Consider the following 15,199-nt stretch of genomic DNA (forward strand, 5'->3'; position numbering starts at 1 on the left):
GCACAGAAAAATGTATTGAGCTAATGGTACTGTAACATGGGGACAAACAAAAATAGAGTAAAAAGACAAATTTTACATAAAGTCAACTTTTTGAAGAACATTACTGTAAGCTAAAGTCCGATTACTGTAATTATCAAAGTATCTGCATTGGTTCTGAATATTTCAACCGGAAATCCTCTAGGAGCAGATTGAAAGGGTCTATACCTATATAGAGAGTATATCTATTCATAGACCTATACTAAGACAATGATTGGATGGTGTTCAGTAAAGTAAAGAGTGTTTGCACATGTGAAGAGAAAGAGTGAAGCACTGGTGATTTAGTGTGGCATTTTGATGGGTTGTGTTTGAAGAACGAAATCAAGTTACTTCCTGTTAGATTTTTGTGTGTTAGGTAGAAAATTGTGTTTGGTGTTTTGCAAAATGTGTTTTAGTCAATTGAAAACTGAGTCAAACACTGAGAATTAGTGTATGGTTTTGCAGATTTGGTGTCGGGTTGTTTGGAGGACATGTTTAGAAAATTGTGTGACAAGCAAAGATTTAGTGTGTAAGCAGTTGAAAAAAACTGTAATACCTCCATGGGTGCAAAGCATCCAGCGCCTCTCTGGGCAAGGCTACAATATTGGTCTGTTGGCAGATTCACTATAATAACAGAAATGTGTGTGTGTGTGTGTGTGTTAGTGCATTAGTGACTAAACCAAATGATGTTGACAGCATCCACAGTGTGTGTGTGTGTGTGTGTTCATTAGTGACTAAACCAAATTAAGTCAACAGCCTTTATCCATCAGCACACACGCACTCCTTTTTTATTTGTTGTAAATGTATTGGATTTTATTTATTTAGTTATTGAGTTATTAATTAATATACATATAGAAATATTATAAGCCTATTACAATATTAAGCCTGTACATACTACAATGCAAACCCAGAGTTTTCAACTGTATCCATCTCCTTTTCATCGTAATGGTGTGTGCCTTTTCTAATTATGTCTAATGAATTCAATTAGGCACAGGTGGACCAATCAAGTTAAGGAAGCATCTCAAGGACTATTGATAGAAGTATGCACCAGAACTCAATGGACTCTCCCCATGCAGGACTCCATTTTGGATTTCCCTCCTACTGGGCAATCAACTTCCTGTTTACACTGTACACAGTAGGCTATGACAGAAAATGGCAGATTACTAGCCTGTCAGTTTTAATATAGTAGGCTATTTCTTATTGAACAACAAACTATTTATTAATATCTGATTGGAGGGGCATTCTATGAGTCATCAAGAGTGGCGATGTCTAAGGACATCCCCACTCAGACTTTTTACTAGTAATCCTTCTGCACATTGCATGGAATAATCCAACAACATTCCATTCATTCAAAGTGAGAGAGCAGCAATTTCATAACATTTGAGTGAGAAAATGGGGTAAATAACGATACAATGGTGTGTTCAAACAAATAAGAGTAAAAAGTGTAAATTGCAAGTTTGAACTTGAAGTTGAAACTCACAATTTAAGTCTATAAGTTTATATTTTCAGTTACATTTGTTTGGAGGCCAGAGAGCCCCTCCTTGCACCTATGATATCCATGGTTATGACTCTGCGTCTGTGGCTGTTTTTAACTTTTTGTTTTCGCAAACCTGCTTCTCCCTGGTTTCAAATATATCTTACTTGTTAGAGAAGTGGAATGTTGAACTGCTTATTTTACTGAGTAAAAATATTCTCATGAAAACATGTTCTCATTTATCTTATGGATGTATCTTACATTATGGAGGTAACCAATATGTGGCACTTTTGCTTAAAACAGAGAAGTAAGTGCCATCACCAAGATAACAAAGGCATAAGATAACAAAGGCAGTATCTGCAGGGTCGAAAAAACTGCTGCTGCTGCTGCGGTTGTTGGTTGTTCCAGGCAGCTTCGTTTGGCTCCTTTATGGTCTTTCTCCCAATCAGCTACCACCCCCACCCCCCCACGGACATTTCCATCTTAATGCGAGGCCTTCTGTTTGTTTTTCTTCGAGGTAATCTCTCATATCATGTGCTACACCACAGTGTGAAATCACACGTTTTAATCTAGCTGTCTTTCATAATATTAAGTAACAGCTAAGGAAATCCTCTGTTAACTGTGAGTGTGTGAATGTGTGAGTGTTTGAGTGTGTATGTCAGCACCGCCCATAGCAGCTGCAAATAAAGACGCTCCTAAACCTGCTGAACCAGTTGGAGCTGCATGCAGTGTCATATATGGCCTTGTAGGTGTTTTCCTGTTTCCTACTTACATTTTTGTTTGCCCTTTTTATCCCCCTCCCATGAAATGAAATACTTTACCAAGATGAGCTGATTTTATTATGGGGCTTGCCAACATAAGGGTTAAGATACTGTCAGGTTTAAGCTCAACATCCAAATGTATTCTTAGATATCAGCATTCGACACCAATCTCACTGAACAGCCAATTAGGGCACGAGCACAGTACCTGAGCTGAGCCCGCCATTTTGACACCGAGGCTAATGTGAGAGGCAAGACCTGACTTGACTAAAAGGCAAATCTACATTCATGTGAAAGAATCCCTGCCGCCTGCTTAGGGGTCACTCCCTTTTCGAAAGCATAACTGAAACTCTTTGGGAGATAATCTGAAACTCTTGGTTTAACTGGAACTGAACTCTGATGTTCACCTGAAACGGACCAAAATGGGAGACGCACTTCTTACATTTCATGTTTTTTTTATCGGTAAGTCTAAAGTTATTCTATTTTTTGCTAAATACTTTTCCAATCACCTCACTTAGGCATTTCTTGTGAGTTATACAGTATATTTATCAGACAACAAAACTGTTAATGGAATTTTATTGTATGCCTTGATGTGGTTTTGAAATACTTTTTAATGAACATGAAATAACAGATGAAGCGATGATTATGCTGCACATTCTCACAGGGGTAAATGAATATCTCTCAGAAAGCCTTTTTGCCACACCCTACTCCCCTGTTCCTGTATGAAACCTCATTTCATATCATTATCATTAACTTCTTGATTCTTGATTCCTTGATGGGATCATAAAATAATGAAACGACAGGTTACTCCATCTTGGAACATAGCTATTTCAACTATCCACTAAATTCACTTTGAGCTTCAGAAATAACTTTAGAAGGACTGACAGGTGAATTCAGTATAACTTATTTGGAACCACAATCTCTGAGGTTAGGTGCATTGTAGATACAATGTGCTTATATCACAGCCCTTTCGTTGACTGCAAATGCTTGAACTGTTCCTCGTAGGAGGCAACACCTTTGTAGCCATTGTGCAGTAAACAGACTTAACACATGCCTAACAAAATGTTGTTGTTGTTATTTTCATCATTGTTGAAACCACGCTCAACTACATGAAACCTGGATTATTTAGCCATGTGAACTGTTGTTCTATCTATTTTATCTACATTCAGGAAGGATTTGGCGTGTAGGCTACAGGGTGGTGTGGTGATTAAAACATTGTGTAGTTGTTGTTTTCATTCACTAACAATAATCCCAGGCGATTTTTGTGTGTGAATTAAGTAAATAAGGAATAATAGTCTGCTTAGTGTCGCCGCATATTGGTTTAGATTTAGTTCAGTCATCTGCAGGGCCTGAGTACAGGAGTTACAATTAGGGCCCCCGAGAATCAAAGCTGCAATGCCTCTAGTGTCCACCAGAAGGCACATGAACCAGCCAGGCAAGTCCTACCATTTCTGTGAGCCCTTTTAGAGTGATGGCTAGGGATTTACAAAACAGTAAAAGGGTCTGGAACTCTGAGCAAAGCAGTTTAGTGAATTAAAATTGTCAGCAGGCACAAAACAATGCAAACAGGTAGTCGAATATTTATGTAATGCTTAATTAAAGTCATTAGTTGTCATCAAGATTCTGAATTGTAGCCTATAGCACACTTCACAATTATTGGCACTCCTCATAAAGATGAGTAAAAAGCTCTATAAGCACTTTAGGTCAATTAGCTTAATCTCACCCTGAAGAAAAAGTTCTTATTTTTAAGAAAATAATTTTTAAAAGTTAATAGAGAGTCTATGAACTTTCAAGCCATGACTTCCTGTTTCACTGAGGTATAAAACCAGCCTGTCTGTCTCTCAGCTCATTTTCATATCACTGTTTGTTTCTAATTGGCCTGTATGGTCATGCCGTTCTTCTACTTTGGAATGAAAAAAAAAAACGCTTACACAACACCACATACTTGGAATTGTTCATTTCCTCCATACAATCACCATGAGATTCCATAGAATTTTCAGATGTCAGATGTCAGATTTCAGAATGCTCAGGTGCTCCTTTATAGACCCAATAAAGTCTACAACATTTGGGCCAAGAGAAGAAGCACCTTGTGCCATGGACCAGTGCTTTATTTTGTATCAGACAAGTCCACCTCCCCCTGGCACTGGACTCTCCTTATCCAGTCACAGGTGAAAGTAAATGTGATGATACACAAGGGAACTTTTTTAACAATGTTGCTGCGAATTGCTTCTGACACGTTCTGAATGATATTGGGCAACTGTTTTTTTTTTCTAAAGAACTTTAATCCTCAGTAGATAATTGTTATGATCATCCAATCTACACGGAACTGGCTATGTGGTTGCCCAGCAACATTGCCTAAAAAGTTGCCCCATGTATACCATATCTGTGGTTTACCCAAATGGAGCATTGTCTGCTGACCACTCAGTAACCATTAATGTGAAACAGGTTGTCAAGTTTGACCGTTTTTGCATATGCTCTCTCTCCTTTATAAATATATGTGTGTTGTAGGATTCTCCTTGGTCACGGCTATAACTGTGAGCATCCCTCAAGAAAACTACGAGTTTGCCCGTGGGGACAATATTACTCTGCCGTGTTCGTTCACAACCAAAGTGGCTGATCCCCAACCAATTGTAACATGGACTGCGAAAGGTGACGGAGGCGAAGAGGTAAATGTATTTTCATTTATTTTCCTTGTTATGTCAAGTTTACTTTTAATCATAAATGTTGCTTGATTCTGTTCGCCTTTCTTACCTTTGTTTTACCCCACAGAGTACCATACTAACATACTACAGTTACTCAAAAACGCTGGACATCACGGAAATGTATGAGGGTCGGGTTGACCTACTTCATAACATTGCTGCGGGAAAAGCTGACCTAAAGCTGAACAATATAGCACTTGTGGACAACAAAATATTTGAGTGTATGATCCAAGTCCCTAAAGATAATCAGGGTAAACCGGCGGACCTTGCCAGACTGGTGGTGCTAGGTAAGGCAATTTAAAATTCTTTAAAAAATAAAAAAATAATGTTAATCTTAGGCCTTATTGATTTAACTGCACTTTTAAATGATAAGCACTGAATTGAAACCTTATGTGACCCTTACATGGCAAAACCAATCACATTGCAATTAAGTTATTATGTTTTCATGAAAGGCCATAGAAAAACTTCCCAATGATGCATACACAAAGATATTGACACTGCTGAGATAAGGGCATTCAGACAAGTCAGATGCTACATTTCATGGAAAGTCAGAAATCGATAAATCTGTGTATTTCACTAGCTGTGACATGCTGTCTCCTTTTCTTGGCCACTGTGGTTACAGGTGTCCATGGCTTCATTCACACCAGGCCATTGTGTTAGCCTTTCGTATGAAAATGTTTTTCTATTGAATGTGAGAAACTTCATCATGTCTGCCTGCCAATATGAGCTTTTAAAATGTTCTAAAGGTGTTTCTAAGTGTTGCTAACATTCCAAGTTTTGTTTGCCAAGTCCAAAGATAGTGTTGCTGCACTTAAAAGTGAAAAATGTCACACACTCGCCTGTATTTGAAAGTTAATCCGCTCAGATGTTTTAATACACATTGACATGGGAATGCACAAATGTGGTGTGATGACTGTCAACTCTGGCCAGGCTAATTTCCATCCAGCTAGGCTCCTTTAGATGTGTGGCAAGCATTTTAAAATTTGGCCTCCACTATGAAAAGCACATCAATTGATTGATTTGGGCTTCACCTATGGGTGGTGTCGGTCACATATGGTGTGAATAATTAAAGGCACAGTCAGGATTTAGCAGGAAGTCACATTTGTTTATGTTTACATTCAATAGCAGACACTTTTGTGCAAAACAAAAACATAGATATCTTAACCAGAACCAAACGAAACCCGCCAGTGAAGTAGCTCACCCGCTAGCATCAGTATTCCTGGAGAAATTCACCCGCCAGTGAAGTAGCTCACCCACTAGCATCAGTATTCCTGGAGAAATTCACCCGCCAGTGAACCGCCAGTGAAGTAGCTCACCCGCTAGCATCAGTATTCCTGGAGAAATTCACCCGCCAGTGAAGTAGCTCACCCGCTAGCATCAGTATTCCTGGAGAAATTCACCCGCCAGTGAAGTAGCTCACCCGCTAGCATCAGTATTCCTGGAGAAATTCACCGCTGTTTACAGTGTAATCACGGAATGGGCAGCTAGCGGTCATGCGGAGGTGATTGCTGAATGAATTTGGTGAAATTTGGTGCGTTTATTTGTGTTTCACTCATCACAGTGATAGGCCTGGTATTAGTCCTGTGTCTGTGTCCCCACTCCTGACGAGAATTGCATTATCAGCGCGGCGGGCTGTCCGCATTTGTCCGCACAACAATTGCAATCGTGTGTCAATGACGCACATCTTCAACGCGTGCAAATGTGCACAGAGGAGCATAGCACTTCCTTAAACCTTAAAGGGGTACGGGAATGTTGGAAAATGAACGTTCTAAAGAATATCTGGGTTCACTCAGAGCCAAAAACATTCAAAATGTTAAAGTAGACATTACACTGTGAAATGATGCCATAATGTGAAATTCGATAATCTTAACCCGCCCAATGTAGGCCTATTTCCCCATGCACCCCCAAAATGGTGTCTTGAGAGATTCGACTGGGTCTAGGGTCACATGTTAAATCCACATAAGAACTTTTAGAAATGAATGCAGTGCAGTAATATGCCTTTCCCGTTTTCCAAAGTGGCTCCATCTTCACCCATTTGTGCGGTTGAGGGAAAGCAGGAGTATGGTCGGGATATCAAACTCACCTGTCGGTCAGAGGAGGGCTCCCCGCAACCCACGTATAAGTGGCAAAGCCATGACGTCAGAAACACACCCAGGCCTCTGCCCCCAAGAGCTACCGACCGTAAGTAATTACATGTGTGAAAGTGTTTTTGTTCATTCATTTAACCGTTATTTATTCTCGGAAGTTCATTGAGGGTGCTGCAGAGTCCCACTAACAACATAATCATATTTTGCAGAAGGCGGAGTTTTGTCCCTCTTTAATATCTCCATGGAGACATCTGGCTACTACATATGCACATCCTCCAATAAGATAAGATCGGCCACCTGCAACATGACTCTTTCTGTCATGCCAAGTAAGATTGCCCTTATTTCTTTCTGCATGAAGAGTTATAATGGGCCACATCATGCAATGTTCACTTACATTTCTCTAATTTTTTTGGTAAGAGGAAACATAAGAGAAGTCAACTCCAGATGTAGCAAATGTTGTGGCTTATACTATATCCTAACTTGACATATCACTGCTGGTGAGCTAATTCACGGAAGAATCGAAGAATCTTAGTATTAACAAATAGGACATTTATTTGTATATCGTTTGTTGAGGCACAATGTGTATTTTAGAAAAAACTAGAATGTGATTATGAGCAGTGCTGGGAGCTAAGTGCAGTACAGTCGACATACTGGATAGATGAGGCAGTACAGCAAGGGCGCGGGAAGGGGGGTGCTGAGGGTGCTGCAGCACCCCCTGCTGGCAGGAGATATATTTTTTTTAAATTATTAGGCATATATTTGTTTAAATAATTACTAATTCGCTGTCTGTTTATTCGCTGTTATTTATATTTTTGTATGTGAAATGATGAGTCAAATAGCAAAAAAGGGTTATGGATAGGTTTGAATATAGGCTACTAAAAATTAACAGTTATAGAGATCAACGTCAACATGAGTCAGTTAGCCTACTGTAAGAACCGTAGCGTGGTTTCAGCTATGTGATAGCGATCAAGTGTGTAGGCCTACGGTTGATATAGGCCTACATATTCTATGCGATTTACTCGTTCAAAAAAAGCATGGATAAGCTGAAAGAAACTAATAAATGTAGGCTATAGCTAGTGAAATCATTTCACTAGTCGCTTAGATAGAAATTATTAGGACACATAGGCTACTTGCTGTAGAGACGACACTTAGGCTATTCAGAAATTATTTGCGAGATCATTGCAGCCTGATTATTAGCCTATATTTAAAGCTTATACCATGGTCTAGGTTGAAAAGGGTGTCATTTAAAAAGTGATAGCCTATAAAATTATTATAACGTTGCTTGACAACGCCTGAGTTAGTCCGCTCAGCTGTGACTTATCAACATTCCACAGCATTGCAAAAACAGCTGAAAAAACGAACGATTTTAACTCTAAAACTCATTTAGTATTAATAATTGATTTCATATTTATTTATTTCGTAAGTGACCATGGTATAAACGGGATAATGCCCTTCGATGCGTCCATTATCAGAAATAAATGGACTTCGCAGAAGCAACCGTCCTCCGCTTCGCATCGGACAGTTCACGCCTCCACGTCATCCATTTATTTCTGATAATGGACACCTCGTCGGGCATTATCCCTTACCTAACATCTCTGGTGTGGTTTTGACGATCAGAAAAGTCTGAAATTTTCCTTAGCTATACTAAATGATGTCAAGTGCGATTCTGTGGGGTTAGGGTGGGCGCAGTGGACTCGGAGTGCTGTCGCGGAACATTGTAATTTGTGGCTGCCCAGGACTTTTCTAAAACTTCTCGCTATCACCCGCACACCGCACTAAAATGACGTAGGCTATTTAGCAGTCAAAATCCGAAATATGTCCGGGGGGGGGGGGATCGTCGGACATCCATTATTTTTGTTATTCAGCACCCCTGGTCACGAACTAACCCCATGCATTTCTACGGAGGATTCTTTGAGTACCGTCTCTCTTCTTTAAAAAGTCTCTGGTTAAACCCTCAGACTAGGATTTGTCCCACTATAATAATTTTGCAAATAAACAGAGATTTAAGCTGTAATACAAAACTCATAGTCTATATTGAAAATGCATCATTTTCTTAAAAAGAGTTTTTACCTAACTCGAGTTGCTACAGCCAGCAGCTAACGCAGCCAGGAGGATACAGCACTGCACTCTGGGGGCATGAACATGGGAGCTCACACACATGCCCACAGAGTGTAGCAGCTAACGCAGCCAGGAGGATACAGCACTGCACTCTGGGGGCATGAACATGGGAGCTCACACACATGCCCACAGAGTGCAGTGCTGTTGAAGGGGGTCATCCCTGTGTTCCCCGGGTCCTATGTTGCCCGCTCGGGGTTAGAGTTAGGGTTAGGGTTAGGGAAAAGGGTCCTATGTTCCCCGCTCAGGGTTAGGGTTAGAGTTAGGGTTAGGGAAAAGGGTCCTATGTTCCCCGGGTCCTATGTTGCCCGCTCGGGGTTAGAGTTAGGGTTAGGGAAAAGGGTCCTATGTTCCCCGCTCGGGGTTAGGGTTAGAGTTAGGGTTAGGGAAAAGGGTCCTATGTTCCCTGCTCGGGGTTAGGGTTAGGGTTAGAGTTAGGGTTAGGGTAAGGGAAAAGGGTCCTATGTTCCCCGGTCCCATAGGAACATAGGACCCAGGGAACATAGGACTCGGGGAACATAGGACTCAGGGAACATAGGACTCGGGGAACATAGGTACTATCCCTGCTGTAGCTGCCTGGCTTTTGTACCAATAGTACTCGGTGACCTCGCTGATCTCCTTTAAGAAAAATGCATCAGAAAATGTAAGTTTAACAATTACTTTGCATTATATAAAACCATGCTGGAAATGTCCCCGAGTGTCCATTTGCATGAGCTCTGCATCCTGTGTATTCTTGTATCGTTTAATCTATTGTTGACTGAACTTAAAAGCATCCAAATCCGATTGTTTTAGGGGTTTTTTCGTACCGACAGTACTTTTTTTCGTACCGACAGTACCTCGAGAAGATCTATGTAAAATTAGATCTTGCCAGATTTTTCCTTTAATGTCGTAGGAAAGTCTGAGGATTTTTCTTTTCTTTGGTTTACTTCAACATTTTAATCTCCACATGTGCTCTATCATTTCTCAACTCTCTCCCGACCGGTATTAACACCATTCTCTGGTCATTCTCGCTCCAGTGACCATGAACATGGGTATGACCGCAGGGATAATCGGAGGTGTAGTCGCTGCCGTCCTCATCCTAATCCTAATCATCTACTTCTGTTGCTGCCGCAAAAAGAAGGTGGATGAGGAATACGCCATGGGGTATGTCCTCATTCACTCAACTAACATTTACACATTATCAAAAGCCACTGTTCAATTCACTGTTTTCTTTAATCAATACATTCCACAGGATGTGCAATATAAGGCTAATAAGGCAAATCACAGAAAATAAATGGTTAGGTATGGGGTCGAAGGTCAAGGTCACAGAATCAAGCCATCTGTTTCTTCAATGAAGTTCTATGCACATGCAATTACGATGGTGGCATACATTCAGATGGTGGTGTACAATACGATGTTACATTTTGGGCTGAAATTCTAATGTAATAGCAGCCCAAAATAATGAACTTGGTTTCCATATCAAAGAATTAAAAGTTGATCATGGCATGCACAGATCAACTGTGCTTTTGAATAGATATTTCTACCATCATGCATCTTGAAATAAAGGCTGACAAAAGATATATGCAAGTATGATCACATCATACTTTCCCAGATATGGGTAGCCTATACTGTCTTGAAAACGATATAGACTAATAGGCTATATGTGATATTTTACAGTGGGTACTATAAATTGAACTACTTAATGTAACTTGACAACAGTTCATGACATGGTGGGTAATGATATGTCTGTTATTAGCTAGCCTAACAATGTTAAGACGGCAACACCCAGACTCACCTATTTTGTGTGCATAAATGCAGTGGGGGGGAAAAGATATTCTGTGATGAGTTGTAGTCATTTGAGATTCTCTTGGTTGTAAATCCTATTGTGTTTCCTTCTGATGTTCCAGAGAGCCAGAGGGAGGAAAGTATCATGACAGGGAGCCTGCCGAAGAAAGCCCCATTAATGCTGAGCGAGGAAACCGTGAGAGAACCCTAGACCGTGATCGCCCCTATGAGCGTAGTGAATCTGACTACGACGGCCAGAGTGACTACAACCACCGTAGCGACCGCTCTCATAGGGATGACCACCGAGATGAGAGATATGATGATCGTTATGATGACCGACGTGACCGCCACAATGATCGATATGATGACCGTTATGATGACCGACGTGACAATGATCAATACGATGATGACCGTTCCTCCAGTCGGAATCGTTATGATGATAGGGGCGGGCCTCCTAGCGTACCTATAAACAAGCCCTCGAGAAATTAGAACTTGTGATTAGTTGAATTTGTGGTGCAAGCTGATGCAATAACCAGGTATTTCTAGTGATTCATCTCTGAAAATTAGAAATATACTAGAAAATATAACTTTGATAACTTTGAATGTTACATATCATTTTCTATAGAGCCTGGGAGGTCTCATTGAGAGATTTTTTTGTTGTTCCGTATCAAGAAAATGTGCACTCGTTTTACAAATGTGTGCTCATTTTAGTAAATCGTGCACTCATTTTACTAAATTGTGCTCTCGTTTGACTAAATTGTGCTCTCGTTTGACTAAACTGTGGGCTCGTTTGACTAAATTGGCTCTCATTTTAATTTAGTAGCCTGATTTCTCGATTCCTCAATGAAACATCCTGGCCGTTAAGCAGAGGAGCACATTGCTGTTTTCTGGTTTCTCCATTTTCTGGTTCCTCCATTTTTCCAATGTCAATATACAGACAGTGTTGCCAGATTGGGTTGAGTGATTTCCGCCCAATCAAGTTCAAAAACCCGCCCTCTTCAGCCAAAAACCGCCCCAACAATGATTTTGTCAAAGAGAGCCATTCAACTCAAAATTTTATTTGCCCGCCTAAAGCTTATTTTCCCCTGCCCGACGAAGTCAAAAGAAGCCCAATCTGGCAACACTGTATAAAGATCGTGACAAAGGAGGATATGTATTTCCAGTATCTTTTTTATAATTCAAAATTTTAAATATGGGACTTTTTTAGATTTTTTTTTTTTTTTTCATATTTTTGAAGCCTGGTTTTTATCATATTCTAAATGGATTGTGGTGATGCTTAGTTAAATATATAATCCTTTCTTGTGATATAGCCTGAAATTGCTTTCTTTGTGTTTTTGATTTTCTGATAAATACATTCCAAGATACACATCGTGCCTTAGCATAGCACCACATTTTGGCCCATGGAATAGTATTATCCATTAGGCTACATGTTACTGTGGATACAGCCATCTGTGAGTACAATGTAAATAAACAATGAAGTGACCTATTAATGCATGAAACAAGTAAATTGTTTTTATCTTTCACTATGTCGAGAGGTTTACCCTTCCGTATTCCTACAATATCCGGGAGGCATGGTCATACACCTGAATGATTATTTTCGTATACATAAAATATGTAAATGTATTTGGGATTCATTCAATGCTTAATTAATTCATGGTATATAAAATAATTTCTCACACATACATGGTTCAACTCAAGCTCACTGAAGCTCCTAGGCTAACCTACCTACTTGCATTCCAGCTGCTAGAGTAGCCTAAAAGTCATTATACAAAATCTTTAGATTTTATCATAATTTTCACAATTTTCTTGAAATGTTAATTATTTTAGGGGAAAGTCTTCCCATCTTCCATAGTGCAAGGATCTAGCCTGACAAGCCAGGCACTCACCGTTCGCAGTGTTCAGTGCAAATTCCCTCTGCACGCAATAGGACAGCGCTGAGTCCCATGAGTTTTCTCACCAGCGGAGCTAGTTGGCTAGTTCAAACTTTTGCCAACTTTTACTCGTGTCACACTGTTAGCCAAAAGCAACATCCATCTTCTTTGTTTTCAAGTAGCAGGGAATTCAAGCCAAACCATTGCAACATGATGCCATCAATCATTATGTTAAGCCCGCCTAACGACTCTATACACGATTTGATTGGCCTGATAGAAGTTTTATTTTTTGAGCTCACAAGCCAGCGGAGAGTTGCTAGACTAGCCCTGGAAGCAAATGTAATTTGCTGCCGCTATGGTGCGTCTAGATTTCTAGGCTAGCAAGGATCATCAATCTGGGATGCAAACAGGTAAGGAGTAAAAAGAACCCAAAGCTGCCATCTTTGCCCATATAAAGAGATCCGGATCTCCTTATATGGGCAAAGATGGCAGCTTTTGGGTCCTTTTTGTAGGCGAACTTCAGAGGTGTATAGGAAGTCAGGTTAAAATCCAACCTGAGATTTCTTCCCATCTATCTCCTCCATCTCCAAGACCATTGCACACCAAATCCAATAGTTGTACCTTTACAAATGCCACACCTCATACATTTTGCAACAGTGGATTGAAATTCTCATACACTGCATTTCGTTGTTTATATTTCTACAATGTATCTAAATGTGTGTGTATATATATATATATATATATATATATATATCCTTTTTTTTGCTTTGTCTTATCGCCTAACAAATGACATGTTGCTGGCTTCTTTTGTTGCTGTTTGTAATGCTTCTCAATACATTAATAATTTCTTAACTGTAACTGTTACTGGATGAGACTGGTCCCAAAGGCTATTCCAACGATGTGGTTTAGTTGAAAAACCAGGCAGTGGTAAACCGCCCAATAGCTCTATGGCCTCGTCATCAATTATTAACAGCATTGAACCAGACAACCCCACAGGAATATACTTGAGAATTACTATACGTGCTTTTAATATAATGTACATGTGTATGGATGTCCTTAAGTATTACATTGTTTTCTGTGATTCAGTGCGTATTTGTTCTGGCTACATGTTACGAACCAAATGGCCCCTTGGGGGGGCAATAAAGATGATTCAATCCAACCCATACGGCTCTTGTGTTAAGAGGGTCACCACTTACCCTGATAAGGTCCTTCACTTAACCGCATCCGTAGAAAGCCAACTGACTGAAGAGACTGCACCTCCAAAAAGCTCAAAGGGCAATTCTGCGAAATGAATATAGGTAAATCATATGGATACATCAGAATCATTATACATAAAAAAATACTTTTTTTACTTCATTGGCTGATGCTTTTATCCAAAGCAACTTATTATGTCAATTATTACAAGGGCCATTCTCCCCAGAGCAACTCAGGGTTAAGTGCCTTGCTCAAGGGCACAACGCAGGCAGCCGGGACAACTAGTCTGCCTACTGCACGCTAGCCCAGTTCCTTAGCCACTACGCTACCACCTTCCCAATACATCATCAAGGGCAGTGGTAGTGTAGTGGCTAAGGAGTGGCTAGCTTGCAGTAGCTATAAAAGCTGTGGGTTCAACTGTACCCTTGAGCAAGTATGGCAAGGCCCCACCGAGTTACTCCAGAGTTGGCCCCTGCAATTGGTATCTTTTGATAAGGGTCGCTATCTTTGGATAGTTAGCCTGGAGAACCAGACCCAATCCTGTATTTTGCACACTGGCGCATGGCGTAAAACTCGTTTTCCACCCGGCGCGAAGTTTAATTCCTTATTTTGCACGTTTCATTTTTAAACAATGCGCCGAGGGGTGTGGCAATTAACAACTTAGGGAGTGGCTTAGCGCATAAAAATCGCTATTGTACACCTGGTCAGAAGTCTATGGCGGGTTGTTTATATGTTATCTCCTCTGCAGGATAATCATTTGATTTGAGCAATATTAGGATAAGTGTTGCTTTTTCCAGCCTATGTTTTCGATGGTAACCCATTGTCAGTCAATAGTGAAAGTAACTGCATATAACTGTCTTGTCGTTGACTGACACCATGGTAAAGTTAGTTTCACTTTGCCAATGAGTTCAAATAATAGAGGTGTGCAAATGCGTGAAGGCTATGCTAGGTTTTAGTAAAGCATGGTTTAGTGGAATGACTATTCCATACGGTCTCACAAGCAGCCTCCTTCAAATGCGCCGTTGAATGTCAAAATACCGATGCAGGACTGATTAAAAAACCTAGGAACACCTTGTTGCGCCATGCGCTCAACGTTTGATAACGAAAACCCTCCCAATGTGGACTGGACTCATCCTACTAAATTTAAATAAGCTTTTGACGAGTGACGATGCGCTTTTGACTGTCATGATAGGGCACTGAGGGTCTGGCTACGAGTAATGAA

The 15,199-nt window shown here is 40.3% G+C and overlaps 1 protein-coding gene across 1 annotated transcript; it reads left to right on the top strand.

The window, feature by feature from the left end:
- Nucleotides 1–2,312: 2,312 nt before the first annotated feature.
- Nucleotides 2,313–13,942, top strand: gpa33a (glycoprotein A33 (transmembrane), paralog a). Its single transcript, XM_076302903.1, has 7 exons — nt 2,313–2,709; nt 4,756–4,913; nt 5,017–5,233; nt 6,963–7,127; nt 7,243–7,359; nt 10,165–10,291; nt 11,035–13,942. Exons 1-7 carry the CDS (start codon nt 2,670–2,672, stop codon nt 11,399–11,401), a joined length of 1,191 nt encoding a protein of 396 aa, XP_076159018.1. The 5' UTR covers nt 2,313–2,669; the 3' UTR covers nt 11,402–13,942.
- Nucleotides 13,943–15,199: the final 1,257 nt, after the last annotated feature.

This window comes from Alosa pseudoharengus, unplaced genomic scaffold (genome assembly GCF_046254945.1).
Source record: "Alosa pseudoharengus isolate Yale_2024_CS ecotype anadromous, Long Island Sound unplaced genomic scaffold, YU_APseudo_1.1 YU_APseudo_1.1_scf_24, whole genome shotgun sequence".
NCBI lineage: Eukaryota > Metazoa > Chordata > Actinopteri > Clupeiformes > Clupeidae > Alosa > Alosa pseudoharengus.